At 44.3% G+C, this 19,126-nt stretch overlaps 1 protein-coding gene across 3 annotated transcripts in view; it reads right to left on the bottom strand.

Annotated features, from left to right (window-relative positions):
- Positions 1-19,126, bottom strand: part of ptprt (protein tyrosine phosphatase receptor type T) — a 413,934-nt gene that overhangs the window by 311,428 nt on the left and 83,380 nt on the right. For all 3 annotated transcript variants that reach the window (XM_029682684.2, XM_065001673.1, XM_065001674.1), the window contains exon 2: positions 7,128-7,253. In XM_029682684.2, the coding sequence (XP_029538544.2) occupies positions 7,128-7,253 (126 nt within the window). The remainder of the gene's footprint in view (positions 1-7,127; positions 7,254-19,126) is intronic.

Here is a 19,126-nt window from a genome sequence, read left to right as displayed (position 1 = left end):
GTAGCCAACGCTACAAACACTTGTTTCATTAGGCATGATTTAAGTCCCACACGTCACCGTGCATTTATTTCACTGCCACTGAACAGATTCTGAGAAAAAGAGGAACTGTTTCTACTCTAGAAATTAAATGAATAAATACATGATGGGAGACTGATTTTTTGAGTGTAGTTAACTTTTAATTAACGTGTGCAGGCACCTAGCACTGTTGTTTGTTAGTGATGTTTCTGTAGCACATGAGATGGAGTTTGCAAGACAAATGGCCACTGAATTGATACAAATAATCATGATATCATTCTGCCAGGTAAGCATTGGCTACTTTATAGCTAATTAACATTTAATTGAGAAGGTTTTTGGGAAAGCCTTCCCATCTACCAGAAGACGGTTAGGCCTATCATTCGCGTCACTATATTTGTCCTGTTCCTTAATTGTTTGAAACCTTGATGTCATACTATGAGACGTGTCTTACCTTGCTTCAAAGTAACCTATAGCCAAAATCCCACTATAGAAACGTGGAGGCAATTATTTTAAAGAGTTCCTCATATTATCTAGCAGCCGAAGGCATTATCCTAGTCATATTAGCAACCCCATGATAGTTGCATCTTTAGATCGCCCCTCACTCCCAATTTCTAACAGATATGTCCATCTCTGTCCATGAAACTGCTCACATGTGCAGTGCGAATTTCAAGTTTTTTCCTGCAAAGCAAATCACTCTTTTTTTTCTCCATTCATGCTAGACCACCACCTTGCTGCGGTGAAAATGTGAAATATTATTTTTTATACATTTTAAAGCTAAAACATTCTTATCTGTTCCATCAGCCTTATTAATTGATACAGCATATACCTCAACTACACTACTTTAATAAGAATCATAGGGATTAATAAGTATACGCAATGCACACTGAAAAGTAAGTGGGTATACAGCATATACCCTCCACTACACCACTGTTTGTGTGTGTGTGTGCATGTGTTTCTGTACCTGTGTCTATGTCTGTCTCCGCGTGCGTGCATGCGTGCGTGCATGCGTGTGACTGGAATATTGTAGTGGTGGTGGTGGTGCAGACAGTGAGTGAGCAGAGAGGGAAAACAAACTGTGCTTGTTCACCTGGGGGGACCTCTTTAAAACAAGGACAGCTAGTCAGTTACTCAGAGCAGCACGGCCACTACTGTCCATAGAGGCCGATGACGGAGACAGCTAAGGCCAAACCATCTGTCTATAGCCCAGTCAGAACAAGCCAATCACACTAGATTTAGCCCTAACGGCATAACTATAACTGGAAATTAAACCTGATTACATTAATAACATTCATTATTTTCCTGTTTAATTACTTAATGTGGGGTTGTAATATCAAGAACTGTAATTATGTATAATTAAAGCTATCAAGCATTCACACTAGCACTGTATCACTCAGGGTTGCTACTACTCACGCTAACTCGTTTTGCATGTAGTAATCTTGACGCAGTGGGTTTTGCGCAGGCTATGGTGAACACACTTGTATTAATGAATGTAGTGATGGCTAAGTAGGGCATTGGCTTTGGCAGTTTGACTGTTTCTCTATGGCTGGTCCAGATTGGCTTCCAAGTCAAATGAAACCAGACGTACACTTTGATGGGGTTGGTTCTACTACTGATGATGACACTCTTAATACTACATTTTTTACTGCAACCTATGAGTAGATAGCAATGAAAGACTAAGACAGTGAGATGGTCAACACAGACTACATTTCACCACAGGAGTCAGTTCTTTCAACCTATCCTCAAGATATGGCCCCATAATACTGTTATTTAATCATTTAAAAACATATCAGTATAATATACAAGTAGATTACTTCTATAAACCAACGGGGAAACACAACGGATCCAATGGAATATCCATGATAAACATCCTTATGCACTTTTTCCTTCAAAGCGGCCTCAATGTCAACAAAGCTCATTCCCACCATACAACACTTAGTTGTTATCAGCGTGTCGGCTCATAAATGCCATCCCTTTCTCACGGTAAAACGTATTATATTCTCTGGGGACCGATTCCTTCCATATGATGTGCCTTTTAAATGTTTTGTAGTCTAACAATGGCAGCTGAGTGACTTTACGCTGCCCATTCTTCCTAGACACCGTTGAGATTGGCAGAGTGCTCTAGCCCCATGTCACACAAGAGGAATATTGTTATATGGCTGCGGGGCAGTTGGAGCGGGGTGCATACTAATGGTGGCATCTCATTGGTTGTACAGTGAGCTCTTAAAGTACCCCAGCAGAACCGAAGCGACTCCAGGAGTGGACATGTTGTCAGTTAGAACCCCATATTGAAGTAGTGCTAAGGGCCTGGGGGTTGCAAAGTCCAATATAGGCCTGAGATAGTGGGCTGTCGTGATGGGGAAAGAGCAGGATTTCTCTGTGTTATGAGAAGTACTTTGCCATTCAATGGACCACACCGTCTTATAGCACACACCAGTCATTAGCCAACATTTTTTTCAAGATACAATCTAACAATGATTCCATAACTACAACCATAGTATGGCAGACCTGGGTTCAAAAAGTATTTGTTTTACTTTAAAAAATGTTGAGTATTTGATTGAGCCTGTGTGAAGTGCCAGATGGGCAGAGTTTGCACTTTTGGAACCATTCCATTGGTTGAAGTGCAACCTAGTCAAATCTGGTATTAGACTATAATTGATCTTGTATTTCAAACCACAATACTATCTCTTCAACTGACAATGAAATGAAGATTTTCTTTCAAAGATCTAAACACTCATATCATCACTGAGTTAATCTCACCATCAACACCCATCTTGAATTCATCTGTGGTGAACCTTATCTTTGCGTGATGATAATACAATTCCAATTATTGCAATTGCTATTACAGGCCACATTTCACAACACAACATTCTTTGAGGCTGGATCAATATATAAGTTCATCTCTTTGGGGAGTGAGGTTTCCGGAAATGGATCCCTGTATTGCTGTCATATTGAGGTCAGACTAAGATATCGTTCCTTGATAACCTGAGTTTAGGCGCACAAGGGTATCTACCATTTTGTATACCAAACCCACAGACAAAAACAGCATTCTACATGCTTCTAGTGCACATCCCACATAACATTCTATGAATCTTATATTGAAACCTATGCACCTGTAACAGACATTATACAACATAGTGTACAGCACAGTGAGTAAGTCAGCTGAGGAGTCACACACTGACTACGCTTGAGTGAAAATCACGTGTCAGCATCGGCTGTGATGACTTAAGGGAGAGTGGATAAGGTAGAGAAAGAGGGGGGAGAGGGAGGTAGAGTGAGTGAGAGAGAGAGACAGACAGAAAGAGGAGTGAGAGACAGACAGAAAGAGGAGAGAGAGAGACAGAAAGAGGAGGGAGAGAGACAGAAAGAGGAGTGAGAGAGTAGAGAGAGAGCAAGAGAGAGATGGAGAAATATAGAGAGATAAAGAGGATAGGGAAGGGAGATTCTCAGAGGTGCGGGGTCCCCAGTGATGGAGTGAAGGGGGGAAGTGAATGAGTGCTCTTAGCCTGGCAGCAGACTGCTGCAGACAAGGGTTTCTCTACAGGGTTTTCATTGGCAGCCCGTCACTCTGAGGATGGGCCCACATTGATTTCTTAGTGCCTGGGAACGTGAAAACAAAATTGATGCGTGTTATGATTCCCTTCTTCCCGTCTCGAAGGCTATCGCCGGAGTCTTGGTAGGGAAAGGAGGAAAGTTCACACAGACTGGAAGTGTGTGTGGTTGTGTGCGTGCATGTGTGTGTGTGTATAATGCGCATGCTTGAAAGTGTGCATGTGTATCAGAACATTTCCCTGTTGCCACTAAAATAACCTTACACAGACAGACATGACTCTTGGATTTTACCTGGCTTGGGTTAAGATTTTCTTCATAAATCCTATTTTTCATTAGAAAACCAAACAGCAGCAACTGGGCACCCACATTTGTGGCTTTTTGCTTGCAGAGGTCAAGTCATCAATCAGTGTCCAAATAAAATTATTTCCATTCTCTTTTTCCCTCAACAGTGAGTGTCTAATAAAAAGAACGCTATTGCTCTCAGACAAATAAACATAAAACCTATAAGGGGTTTGTTGACTGCGAGCGGTCTCATGTAGGTGACCTAAACCCGACATTCAAAGAAAAACGAGGCGGGGGGGGATTATCCCAGGGCTCTGTCTAGGAAACCGTGTGTAGGTACACATCCTTCTCTTATCTCCTAGTCCCAGCACACTGTCTCACAATGGCAGTTACCTCGCAGACTTTAATTTATTCGGAGTTTACTCAAGAGGTGATAATCCATTTATCTTCATAATAATGTGCTCATTAGGGAGAGTGACACTCAATCCAGCTGGGATGAGGCCCCATGGATCTGCGGTATCCGCCGGGTACTGGTGCAGCTTCCCGACTTCAGTGATAATGAATAACCCATTAGATTTGACCTTTGGCCATAACTCTGCCTCCATTATGGCTCAGGTGAATTCTGGGGGTGACTGTTAAAAAAAGCAAGGGTGAGTCGTGAACCTTCCTGCTTATCTAATCAGCATTGTTACCGTGTCTGGTTAAGAGGTCCTGTGAGTATGGTGAGTAGTAATTCTCCCTCCATTGACGGGAGATGGTCAATGTATGTGAGGAGAGAGAGAGCGTGCCTGGGGCCCCTTTCCCTGTCAATTTCTTATCAATGCGGCTCCCTCTCCACTTCCAACCCTCGCCCGCCTGCCACGCTCAAATCAGAAACACAATCAAGTCTGCAAGTCATACAAGAGCACTCAAATCATCACCAAGAACAAAACAAGTAGACAAGTAATTTAACCCCTTTACCCTCATCAGACTTACACAGACCAATAACACGAGGAACTAATGCAACTGGGCTGTTGACAACCTATAATTCAAATGTCCATTACTAATCCCAGAGTCCTTTGGCGTAGGCTTCAAACTACACAGTTTCCCCCAGCCGAGTAAACACGTCACATCAAAATGACAGTACGCAGCCATGTTTCTGGTGATTGGTTCAGAATTTTTTTTCTTTCCAGACAGAGCTCCACTTGAAGAGGTAATAATGGAGATCGATGTGGGAGCAGATTTCAGAGTCGTGCGAATGGGCGGAGAACGCAACAATTCCGAAACTCCCTGTCCGCAATCAATCTCTGACAACAGCAACGAATCAACAAAACATGTCACGTCACAGTGTTATTTACTGGTACCTTATACACTAGATACTGCTTTTGTAGCGAGAGAGGTATAACAAGGACTCTAAGCGTAGCTACCGTGTAGCGGTGAGAGCCTAATGGACTCTAACAAAAGCCATGGCCAGTGATTAGTATATCCCCTCTCTTGAGAAGCACTATTGCACACAAAGTCCGCCATGCAAACAGAAGAAACCTTGCCCATTGCCCCGAGATACATGGGACAAATCCCACCGCGGCCACCAATTTAAAGTGCCATTTGGAGTGTTTGAAGAGTGAAATATCAACAAAGGTCAAATTAAGACTCAATGATGGGAACAGCATATAGAGTGCAAAAACATTACTTGGTTCCCTGGAGTCAACAACTATCACATACTAGTCAAGCATTAGTAATCAACTGTCCCAAACTTTAATCTGCACTCATAGGGCTTGTTTCCAGGACACAGATTAGGCAGATTAGGCTTAGTCTTGGACTAAGAATTATTCTCTGTGGAGGACCTCCTTTGAAAGCTCTTGAGTCTATGACTAGGCTTAATCTCCATACGGCAAACCGGCCCACACACTTTCAGTAGTCACAGTGACAGAAAGTAATATTGCTTCTTGGTCTTGACACCAGGACTGAACACCTTTAAGTAGACAGGTCCCCTTTATTCCAAGATTAGAACTGACCATAAAATGCCTCAACCGTGGAGTAGTAGTGGGAAAGTCGAGTTGAAAAGAGCTTAGACCTGATAAGGCTTTTATACTCAGCGTGTCATCTGTGGCTTTCAAGTAATATTCTAAGGAGTTTGGTCTGTCTGAGAGACTTTGTGTGACTGCTCAACCTCTTCTTAACGATCTCCTATCCCAGGGCAATATCCTGGCGCCAAACATGAGCATTATTAAAGGAAGGAGAAGAAAACAAACACAGAAAAACACAACTCAACCCATTCCCTCGGAACGGCACTCTTTTTGAAGCGGTGAAAGAGCCCTGGTAACAAGGAGGACAGCTTGCACTGATGGGAATAACCTCATCACCTGAGCCCCTCCTGAGTCTCTGAGCCTCACTGCTCTCACTCTCTTTTTCTGTAGAGCCTACTGTGTCCAGCATTGTTCAACGGTACATTGTATGAAATGCCATGCACGATCAGTGAAGATCCTTGTCCCTCTTGCATTTCAGCTGTTGCGGGTGACTCACACACAGAAGGGCAGACACATGATGTATCTACCTCCACATTAACACATGCAGTGATGCCTTTGATTAGATGCTCCTATCCTGATGACACAAATATGAAGGAATATGGGTTTGTTAATTTATTTATACCGCCCTTTTTTTCACAGAGGTACCCTGTTTTGCCATGCCGAAAAAATGATACTTTGATCATGTTGTTCTCGGCGCTTCTGATTTTCACACGACCTGAATTTGCACCAAATGCAAAAAATTGCCCCATATGCCTTCTTTGTGCGATCTTCAATGAAATTTGCTCAGCAGTCAGCACAGTAGACAAATATAACAGCCTCTACTACAGTACTGGCAGTCTGTGTCCCAAATGACACACTATTGCCTAAATAGTTCACTACTTTTTCACCAGGGTCCAGAGGAAGACCCTTAGGGCTATGGTCAAAAGTAGTGCACTATGTAGGGAATAGGGTGCCATCTGTTACACAGTTGCAGTGTGTTCAACTGCTCACTGGATTAATGTCAGTGGCGTAACACTAGAAGGCACCCCACGAAGCTGGGGAGCTGACACTGACATCCCTACCATAGGTGATCAGTCAGAGAGAAACAAAGAGAGATGGTGAGAGAGAGAGGGAGTGAAAGCGGAGGAGAGCCAAAATACAGATATAATTGTCCATGAGAGGACAAGAAAGAAAGATGAGCTGACGAAAGCGCACACACACATCCAAAAAGAAGGGGTGAGGAGAGGAGATAGGGGAAAATAAAGGAAGGAGAGAGGAGGAAGCCCCGTTGTGTACCTGTGGGAACAGCCGCGTCCATAGTGGGCCTCTCCCAAGTGTTGACTTGCTCCCAGGCGAAGCCATTGGTCCCCAGGGCCACACTGTAGCCACAGCTGCTATAGTGCTCTTCAAACGAACAGCTGCCTGTAGGACACGACGAGAAGAGAAGGGTTGCATATGTAAACACGATAAAGCCATATACTCACATCATTATTTCATCCCCGCTAAATAATGATTTTCCAGCGCATTAGGCTTCATGCTAGCCAGAAGCCATGGATTGAGAAAGCAAGACTAAACTCGGTCTAATTAAAATGTACTCTTTGAGATGCGTGGTTTAATTGCAATGAGAGGATTCAAAGGGAATTCTTAGTTTTTTTGTGTTTTATCTCTGTTTTTTCAATTACACCCATAGTTTAAGTGTTTTTGAGCGTGGATCGATTGAGCTAGGCTGTGCTGACTTGACAGTTTACTGTGGCAAGGAATACAGTTATTATATTATACATGCATGGATATATTTTTTCCAATTAAATGAAAAGCTTGCTTCTGGTTATAATCTAATTTATAAAATTGCATAAGCCAAGGACTAAACACTCATTGGCAGTTAATGACTTGCCTGTTTACTGAATGGAAAATCAGAGCAGAAGAATGGGTTATTATTCCATTAAAATGAGAGGGGAGTTGGTGTCAATGATCTTTTGTTAGACAGATGACTTGGGTTTAAATTCCCCCCCCCCCCCAAAAAAAAAACACCACAGTATGTCCATTCTGAAATGTCCCAAACATGTATTTCTACGTCAATAAATCCAATCTTCCTAATCAAAACCCCGAATCTCACTACTGAGATTGAGGCTGTCCTAATATGGACACTACATAACAAATGACTTTTCACTTTCCATATCAAAAGTGTCAAACAACCACCATCGTGGCCATTTATTGTATTTTTTGTGTGTGTGTGTGTGTGGGGGGGGGGGGTGTAAAGAGACAAGAATAACAAGCCAAAGCCCTTCATCTCCTCTAATTAATGTTGCCTACCAATTTGATCCATTATTGATAAGTTGCCCACAGCAGATAAGCAACAGTTTCATTATCAGTTGAAGCTGCTGCTACAACCTGCACCCACATCTGCAAATAGGAGAGGAGTTAGCGTAAAAATGGGGGCTTTTCATCACTAATGCTAGTAGACAGTGAGACATAATTGGGAAGTTTTCCAGCAGCTGAGTTTCTTTAGGCTCTCTGTCGAGACATTGTTTATCAAATAGAGTTTCCCGTGTAGCACTTTCATCAATAAGGTTTTAATGAACTGAGAGGCATGTTTCTAAGGGCAATGAATAGGGAGTTAGAATGCGGAGTTAGAATGCGTTCACAGTCGCTACAGTCAAAGAGGATGTTTGACTAGAAAAAATTGCCAGAGAAGAAATTTAAGTTAGCTAGTCCACCGTCTACCGATTAGCAGCACAACTATTACACTCAACTGAACGACTTGATTTGTGTAGTGTTAGCTAGCTACATAGTTGTCTTTGCTGTCTTCGTATCCAAGATAATTGTGTAGTTTAGAGTGTGTAGTTTTAGAGTGATTATCTTAATTTACCGAGGTTAGCTAGCCAGCTATTTGTCGTCCTTAACGTAGGAGACACTGCTAGCTAGCCAACAGCTAGCCAACGTCTTCCGAACAGAACTTCCGCACTCAACAATCCGGTCGCATTTCGCTTCGCTCCACAGGTAGTATCACATTTTTCATTTCATTTTATTACAGTACAACGGCTTGATTTGTTTGATTGTAGCTAGCTACATAGCTACATAGCTACATAGCCGTCTTTGTATCAAATATAATTGTGTAGTCTTGAGCGATTTCCTAGGTTAGCTAGCCAGCTATTGTCGTTCTTTTAACGCAACGTAACGTAATCAACACTGCTAGCTAGCCAGCTAGCCCCGAATAGCAGCACAGTAGCACAGTAGAAACTATTACACTCAACGGAACGACTTGATTAGTGTAGTGTCAAAAACGCAGACACTGCCAGCTAGCCTACATAGTCAACAACGCAGCCTCTGCCAGCTAGCCTACTTCAGCAGTACTGTATCATTTTAATCATTTTAATCAATAAGATTCTTGCTACGTAAGCTTAACTTTCTGAACACTCGAGACGTGTAGTCCACTTGTCATTCCAATCTCCTTTGCATTAGCGTAGCCTCTTCTGTAGCCTGTCAACTATGTGTCTGTCTATCCCTGTTCTCTCCTCTCTGCACAGACCATACAAACGCTCCACACCGCGTGGCCGCGGCCACCCTAATCTGGTGGTCCCAGCGCGCACGACCCACGTGGAGTTCCAGGTCTCCGGTAGCCTCTGGAACTGCCGATCTGCGGCCAACAAGGCAGAGTTCATCTCAGCCTATGCTTCCCTCCAGTCCCTCGACTTCTTGGCACTGACGGAAACATGGATCACCACAGACAACACTGCTACTCCTACTGCTCTCTCTTCGTCTGCCCACGTGTTCTCGCACACCCCGAGAGCTTCTGGTCAGCGGGGTGGTGGCACCGGATCCTCATCTCTCCCAAGTGGTCATTCTCTCTTTCTCCCCTTACCCATCTGTCTATCGCCTCCTTTGAATTCCATGCTGTCACAGTTACCAGCCCTTTCAAGCTTAACATCCTTATCATTTATCGCCCTCCAGGTTCCCTCGGAGAGTTCATCAATGAGCTTGATGCCTTGATAAGCTCCTTTCCTGAGGACGGCTCACCTCTCACAGTTCTGGGCGACTTTAACCTCCCCACGTCTACCTTTGACTCATTCCTCTCTGCCTCCTTCTTTCCACTCCTCTCCTCTTTGACCTCACCCTCTCACCTTCCCCCTACTCACAAGGCAGGAAATACGCTCAACCTCATCTTTACTAGATGCTGTTCTTCCACTAACCTCATTGCAACTCCCCTCCAAGTCTCCGACCACTACCTTGTATCCTTTTCCCTCTCGCTCTCATCCAACACTTCCCACACTGCCCCTACTCGGATGGTATCGCGCCGTCCCAACCTTCGCTCTCTCTCCCCCGCTACTCTCTCCTCTTCCATCCTATCATCTCTTCCCTCTGCTCAAACCTTCTCCAACCTATCTCCTGATTCTGCCTCCTCAACCCTCCTCTCCTCCCTTTCTGCATCCTTTGACTCTCTATGTCCCCTATCCTCCAGGCCGGCTCGGTCCTCCCCTCCCGCTCCGTGGCTCGACGACTCATTGCGAGCTCACAGAACAGGGCTCCGGGCAGCCGAGCGGAAATGGAGGAAAACTCGCATCCCCTGCGGACCTGGCATCCTTTCACTCCCTCCTCTCTACATTTTCCTCTTCTCTCTCTGCTGCTAAAGCCACTTTCTACCACTCTAAATTCCAAGCATCTGCCTCTAACCCTAGGAAGCTCTTTGCAACCTTCTCCTCCCTCCTCAATCCTCCTCCCCCCCTCCTCCCTCTCTGCAGATGACTTCGTCAACCATTTTGAAAAGAAGGTCGACGACATCCGATCCTCGTTTGCTAAGTCAAACGACACCGCTGGTTCTGCTCACACTGCCCTACCCTGTGCTCTGACCTCTTTCTCCCTCTCTCTCCAGATGAAATCTCGCGTCTTGTGACGGCCGGCCGCCCAACAACCTGCCCGCTTGACCCTATCCCCTCCTCTCTTCTCCAGACCATTTCCGGAGACCTTCTCCCTTACCTCACCTCGCTCATCAACTCATCCCTGACCGCTGGCTACGTCCCTTCCGTCTTCAAGAGAGCGAGAGTTGCACCCCTTATGAAAAAACCTACACTCGATCCCTCCGATGTCAACAACTACAGACCAGTATCCCTTCTTTCTTTTCTCTCCAAAACTCTTGAACGTGCCGTCCTTGGCCAGCTCTCCCGCTATCTCTCTCAGAATGACCTTCTTGATCCTAATCAGTCAGGTTTCAAGACTAGTCATTCAACTGAGACTGCTCTTCTCTGTATCACGGAGGCGCTCCGCACTGCTAAAGCTAACTCTCTCTCCTCTGCTCTCATCCTTCTAGACCTATCGGCTGCCTTCGATACTGTGAACCATCAGATCCTCCTCTCCACCCTCTCCGAGTTGGGCATCTCCGGCGCGGCCCACGCTTGGATTGCGTCCTACCTGACAGGTCGCTCCTACCAGGTGGCGTGGCGAGAATCCGTCTCCACACCACGTGCTCTCACCACTGGTGTCCCCCAGGGCTCTGTTCTAGGCCCTCTCCTATTCTCGCTATACACCAAGTCACTTGGCTCTGTCATAACCTCACATGGTCTCTCCTATCATTGCTATGCAGACGACACACAATTAATCTTCTCCTTTCCCCCTTCTGATGACCAGGTGGGGAATCGCATCTCTGCATGTCTGGCAGACATATCAGTGTGGATGACGGATCACCACCTCAAGGTGAACCTCGGCAAGACGGAGCTGCTCTTCCTCCCGGGAAGGACTGCCCGTTCCATGATCTCGCCATCACGGTTGACAACTCCATTGTGTCCTCCTCCCAGAGCGCTAAGAACCTTGGCGTGATCCTGGACAACACCCTGTCGTTCTCAACTAACATCAAGGCGGTGGCCCGTTCCTGTAGGTTCATGCTCTACAACATCCGCAGAGTACGACCCTGCCTCACACAGGAAGCGGCGCAGGTCCTAATCCAGGCACTCGTCATCTCCCGTCTGGATTACTGCAACTCGCTGTTGGCTGGGCTCCCTGCCTGTGCCATTAAACCCCTACAACTCATCCAGAACGCCGCTGCCCGTCTGGTGTTCAACCTTCCCAAGTTCTCTCACGTCACCCCGCTCCTCCGCTCTCTCCACTGGCTTCCAGTTGAAGCTCGCATCCGCTACAAGACCATGGTGCTTGCCTACGGAGCTGTGAGGGGAACGGCACCTCAGTACCTCCAGGCTCTGATCAGGCCCTACACCCAAACAAGGGCACTGCGTTCATCCACCTCTGGCCTGCTCGCCTCCCTACCACTGAGGAAGTACAGTTCCCACTCAGCCCAGTCAAAACTGTTCGCTGCTCTGGCCCCCCAATGGTGGAACAAACTCCCTCACGACGCCAGGACAGCGGAGTCAATCACCACCTTCCGGAGACACCTGAAACCCCACCTCTTTAAGGAATACCTAGGATAGGATAAAGTAATCCCTCTCACCCCCCCTTAAAAGATTTAGATGCACTACTGTTCCACTGGATGTCATAAGGTGAATGCACCAATTTGTAAGTCGCTCTGGATAAGAGCGTCTGCTAAATGACTTAAATGTAATGTAAATGTAAGTGTTTGCACCTCAGGATTTAATTTGAGAATTAGGGGTCCTGCAATTAATATGTATTGCTGTCAGATTACAACTGTACTGTAATTAATGTGCATTTAATTTTAATAAATTTAATATTTTTGCCATTTCGGGCAAATACATTACGAGTTTGCTAGCTAGTTTAGTTGAATTTTAAAATGATATGATCAACCAATATATCTTTGGAAATATCTGTTTTGAAATGTAGTATAAAAGGTTAAGAAAATGGACGCTTGGCTACAGTACAGTATATTTAAAACGAGTGATGATTGAATGTTGAATTTCTCAAGTAATCTTTACATAGCTCTTTATGAAGATAATCTTTTTGGACAGATTATCCTCAGTGCTCATTCATTTGGATCAGTGGTTTCTGGTTAAGTTGAGTATTAGCGTTGATAAAGATAAAGATATGCACCCATCTTGTGATTATACCCAAGACCCTTCTAAAACGTCTTTCATCCATTTCCGGAGCCCCAATCGTACCCTTTGGATAATTAGAACCTTACATGTATACCCACTTTAAATCGAAACTGACAGTGCCTAGCATGATATACACCAATGAGGACAAACTCAGCTAAAGCTTCTGTTTTCTGTTCACTTAGATAAGATCTTAGTTTGCTCCCATAAAATTTACTGTCATCATCTAAGATTTAATTACAGCGTTTACTAACATACTGTGTGTACTCTTCTTGTATCCCCCAGCGGCATTTCCAAGCTAGGCAGGCTAATATACGGCTCGGATGCTAAAGCTATTACTTTCACTCCAATAGGCATGAATAATAGCCAAATATAGGTTTCATTAATATAGCAGTCAACAGAGATGCACAGTATTCAGGACAGTGTTTTTGTCATGTAATATTTGTCTTCCAATTTAGGTCAAATGTGTCCTGCAAAGGCCAGGCAGCCAAATTCTTAGTTTCCTTAGAGAATGTATGACTCAATGGGACACATATTTGTATTTATTTTCTGCTTGAGTGAAAACAACCAACAACTTGTTTCTCTCTAGTTGTCACTGTGCCACTGGCTCAGAAAAACAAACACACACACACACACACACACACACACACACACACACACACACACACACACACACACACACACACACACACACACACACACACACACACACACACACACACACACACACACACTCCTGAAGTCAATAGATCCAATCCATTTGGACAGGATCATGGACATAAAACAGAGTAGACCGATTGAATGAGTGAGAGAGAGAGACACATACAGACTCAACACAAACACACACAGAGAATCGCTTTCACTCACATGCCGTTCGCCAGTCATGCTGAATTAGATGAGAAAATAAGGCTAACGAGGGTGCCTCTAATAACACACATAGCTCGTTCGATTTAGCCGCTCCCTCAACCCCTGCTAATTCTACCTTTTCCACTTCACAAACTCTTAAACCTCCCAAGCCAATCTATCCCCGTCAATCACCCTGTGGAGAGGAGAGAAGGCTGTAGGTAAGATAAGTAGCCAGGCATTGGACAGAGGTTCTACGAGCTCACTCAGGTCAAAGCCGGGACATGTTCAGTGTTCAAGCACCAAACAAAAGAATACCGAATAAAATGGGGAGAAACTACCGTAAACCATTTTGCTACGGTGTGACCTCATGAGCATTACCCAGCTGAGAGAGGATACAGTTGCTTGAAAATGAAATCGGTCTACGTCTCTACAACAAGCATGAGCGGTCAGTGATATGCTTTAGGGACACGCTTCTCACCGGTAGAAAATACTGGGCTGTCAATGAGTTAATGCTTCTTGGTTTTGCATCTCTCTCTTCAGGCTTTGAAACGCTTGTATGAATGAAACATACAGATGTAGGATCATAATTTAATCATTATTTTGGATGACTGAGTTTTTAACATGTTGATCTCAATTAAAGACGTTCAGTTTAATTGCACAACAAGCCTCCATGCATTTGTAACACTAACCTTAAATTATGACCAAAAAGCACCCAAAAAAATCGATGCATTGTTATACTCTAGCGGAATTCGCTCAGTTCTGCCTTCAGGGTAAGATTCAAGACAATGAACTTCAACCTGCGTAAAAATTATCTTCCTCACAGACTTGTGTGTCAGTTGTTTGTTTTATCCCTTCTCTGACAAGGTCTTTACACTATTCGCATGCCAATCTCAATTCAGAATTGTTTGACTAAAATGGCGACTTTGCATTAATGACTCCCTTTCCCTCGCCTGTGTGAGTCAGGTGGTGTATCCTCAGAGGAGGCCAATTCTGAACACCTAATTCCAGGGATTGGTAGAACAGACAACATGGAAAACCACAATTAATCTACTTGGAAAAGCTAGCTTCTATCTGCCTTTAAATCAAATATATTCACTACATACACAGTTTACAGCACGGATAAAAAGTGCAGCGAAATGCTTATGCGCTAGCTCCCTCAAAAATGCAGAAAATGTATCTATTGAATAATAATACAATCAAAAGAGTCAATTCAAAAATAAGAAGTAATAGAACAGGTATTTACAAACAAATGTTACACTGTATTTATTGCCGATACTGGTGCAATAAATCACAAAACGTACGGTTCGGATCGCGAACGGATAATTTTTGGGATCAGCAAAAAAAAAGAACAAAAAAAGAGACAAATATGAAACGAATTGCAAAAATCACTGAAGCTGGAGACTTATATCTCCCTCACTAACTTTAAGCATCAACTTTCCGATCGCTGCAGCTGTACACAGCCCATCTGTAATAGCCCACCCAACTACCTCATCTCCATATTGTTATTTAATTTTTTGATCCTTTGCACCCCAGTATCTCTACTTGCACATCTATCACTCCAGTGTTTAATTGCTAAATTGTATTTTTTTTCGCCACTATGGCCTATTTATTGCCTTACCTCATTTGCACACACTGTATATAGATTTTTCTATTGTGTTATTGACTGTACCTTTGTTTATCACGTGTAACTCTGTTGTTTGTGTCGCACTGCTTTGCTTTACTTTGGCCAGGTCGCAGTTGTAAATGCGAACTTTCATAAACTGGCCTATCTGGTTAAATAAAGGTGAAATAAAAAATAAAATAAAAAATATATAACTCTGCTTTCCATTTATTACTTAAAGCAACGAACATTTCAATGTTTAAATAAAATCTTAAAATATTCAATACACAATTGTAAAATTAAAGTACAATATGAGGCATGATACCTTCTTCCTTTGAACAATAGTGAATAAAAAAATAACCTGTGTCCACATCATCAAAAAAAAGAAATCAAAGTAGACCTGAGCTTGTAACTTCAAATAATTTTTCAAGATGAGGATGTCTACATTGTCTGGGGAGAGAGTAGACCTCTTTGCAGTCACTATGTGGAGAACACCCACTCGCTAGGTACTGAAGTGCCAGGCACAGCCAGGTAGTGTCTTGCCATCATGGCAATGTGAGGGTATTTACACTCATTGCTTTTCCACCATGCCAGTGGATCACCATCCACTGGAATGCCGCTTGCTGCCTTGTAGGATGCCATCTCCTCCTTGATGGTGTTGGCAAACGTCTTGCCTGTGTCCTTGCTCGCAAAGGTCTCCCCGAAAAGCTCCTTCATTTTGTGGAGGAGATGCCTCAGTCTGCTCCTGTCGGCTCTGTGGCTTGACCCTGCAGAAAAAAAGACTTGATCTATTAAACTTACTAATGATTTATTTTCATATTTCATAGAACTATAATTGTGGTAATAACATTTAATAAAAGCCAATAACATTTAATAAAAGCCATGTATTTTTCTAATAGCAATAGCATGACTAAGAGTAGCCTGCAGAATATTTATTATTTAAGCAATTCACTCTTATTTTTTAAATATTTTTTTTTACCTCTTCAGTGGCCACAATCTCAGTGTTGAGAACCTTGGATCCAGTGCAGTAGATCTATGAAGGTAGCCCTGTACATTATGGTGGTATCTGGGGTTCAGGTCCTCTCTAATGGCAGCCTTGGCATTTCTAGTGATGGTGTTGTCTTCCTCACTTGGGGCCATGGATTGTAGAGTCCTTGTTTTCAGAGGTAGGATTATGGACACAGCCGGAGCAGGTTCAGTGCTCAATAGGGTTGCAACCGTTTGAGGGATTTGAGCACCTGGAGGACCTCCTCTGCCACCTTCACGTCATCATCAGACGAGGTGACGACGTCTTTATTTCTTTCAGGGTCTTGTCTGTCAGTGCAGAGTATACAGCTGCCTGCTGCTCAAGATAGCGCTCCATCATGTCATAAGTGGAGTTCCATCTTGTTGTGACATTGTGTATGAGCTTGTGGGTCGGTAGCTGTAGCATTTCTTACTTGGTCTTAAGCACATGAGCAGCTGTTGTGCTTTGGTGGAAAAAGGAAACCACCTTCCTGATTCTCCCAAGGAAGCGGTACATCTGGTTCACTGAGATTCCCCTTCGGGATGTTAAATATATCACGTGCAATGCAAGCTATCCATGGGTACAGTCCAGTTTCTATCACTGCATTTACTTCTTGGCATTATCTGTGGTGGTTGGGATATTGCTATTGGGCCTCTCTAGCTTCCACGCCGCAGCAGTACCTGCGCAAGATTTGTACCTGTCTGACTCATTGAGGGGGCTTGTATGTAGCACCGGACTTCACATCTCCCACTCCTCTGTGGTATAGTGAGCAGTCACATAGCTTTCCGTTTCCCTGGAGGTCTACCTGTCTGTGGTGAGGGCAACAGAGGATGTCTTGGATAAATTGTCAACAAGTTTGATATTTTACAGTTCATAAAGATCTGGCATGATCTTCATACTGAAGTGGGTGCGCAAGGGGATTTCATAGCGTGGCTCAAGCACTTTCACCATATGTTTAAACACTCTGTTTTCAACAACATAGTATTGCCTCATGTCTGCAGCGATAAAGATCCTAGTAGATTTGGTGATGGCTTTAGCCAGGTCTGATTCTGCAGCAAAGAGCTGCTTAAATGCTGCAGTGAGAGGTTGTTGTCTCTTGGATGAGTTGGCTCCAGTCACTGACACACCAGGGTGATGACGCTTTAAATGTGTGGCCATGCTCAATGTATTTCCATAATCCTACGGCTTACTTGTGGCACAATGCCTACACACCGTAATGGTGTGGTCCACCCCCCTTCTTCCGTCATCATATTTGACAGAGACGCCAAAATGCTCCCATAATACATGAGACTTAAATGAAGCGGGAGGCTTTTCCAGTTCTTCAGCTCCTCCCACCAGCCATGTCTGTCACTGCTCTTTTTTCTTCTTTGCTTTTTGCAACGCGAGCATCCAAGATTGATTGGTTGGGATTCAACATGCCCCGTTCATGTGAACTGTACACACAACTGCTTTTTCAAAGCAATCAAATCAACCTTCAGGCTTCAGAGTAAAACGCAGCACGCATCAGTCTTGTCTTTATCTTTTCACTGCAACTCTCCATCGAGATTTAGGGAATTACTACTTTGAAAAGTAACAGCGGCAGTAAAACTGTATTTCACACCGATGGTTAAACTCTGCAATTGATCCGCGGTTCACATGCGCGCCGAACCGTGATTCGTACGGATCACAGATCAACTACGGTCTGTTAGACCACTAGTGAACAGTCAGTCCATGGCTCGGGAGGATGAAGTCCTTGGCGATCTTTTGGGACTTCCCCAGAGATCGCTTGGTGTAGATGTCCTGGAGTACAGGGTGCTCTCCCTCAGTGATGTATTGCACCATCCACACCACCCTCCGTAGGACCTCCTGGTTGAGGATGGTGCAGTTGCCAAACCAGGCAGTGATGCAGCCAGTCAATATTTGAATTTGATATTAAGATTTTCTCGATTGTGCAACTGTAGAACTTCTTGAGGATCCAAGGGCCCATCCCGCATGTCTTCAGGCGCGATGGTGGTGTGATTGGACCATGTCAGATCCTCTGTGAAGTGTACGCCGAGGAACTTGAAGATTTTGACCTCTCGACTGCAGCCCCATTGATGACAATAGCGGTGTGCTCCTCCCTGTTTTCTGTAGATTTGCTGACTTTGAGGGAGAGAGGCTGTTTTCCTGCCACTGTGCCAGGGCTAACCTCTTCCCTGTAGGCTGTCTCGTCGCAATCGGCGATCGTGCCACCGTCGTGTCGTCTGCATATTTAATGATGGTGTTGGAGGCATGAGTGGCCTCACAGTCATTAGTGTACAGGGAGTACAGGAGCAACAAGGCACCGAACAAGGCAATGAAACCCATAATTCTTTCAAACAAGAAATCCCTTACATAGCACTAGGCACAGAGATGATGGTTTTCTATGAAGCCCAGATGTTCGGGGCCACAGAGGGGTAAGGGAAAAGATGTGAATAGGGAAATAGATATGTGTTTGCATGTGTGTACCTGTATGACACTTTCCCACTGTCCTTGGGTCTGGCTGTGTGTAGGGCGGAGAAGAACAGTGTTTGTCCATGGATGCTCGTTGTGGGGCCTTCTGCGAAACACAGTGGGGGCTTATAAAGCCGAGCCAGCAGAAAGAACAGGCACAGAGGCCAGAGAGCTTCCAACCGGGTCACTCACCCACAGCCAATCAGGCCAAAGGATGTGGAAATGCAGCTGATGACTCTGTCTCTCTCACTCTGTCAGTGTATTTTCCCCTTTTCACTTGCATCCCTCTTTTCAATCAGACTCGATAGAAATTCTCTCTCTCTCGCTCTCAGGAAGTAAGTTCTTGCTCAGGCTGGTTAGAATTGACCCTAACAACCCATATCATAAAAATGTACCAATAAAA

This window comes from Oncorhynchus nerka, linkage group LG15 (assembly GCF_034236695.1).
Source record: "Oncorhynchus nerka isolate Pitt River linkage group LG15, Oner_Uvic_2.0, whole genome shotgun sequence".
In the NCBI taxonomy this organism is placed as follows: Eukaryota; Metazoa; Chordata; class Actinopteri; order Salmoniformes; family Salmonidae; genus Oncorhynchus; species Oncorhynchus nerka.
This window is presented reverse-complemented; position numbering and strand designations above follow the sequence as displayed.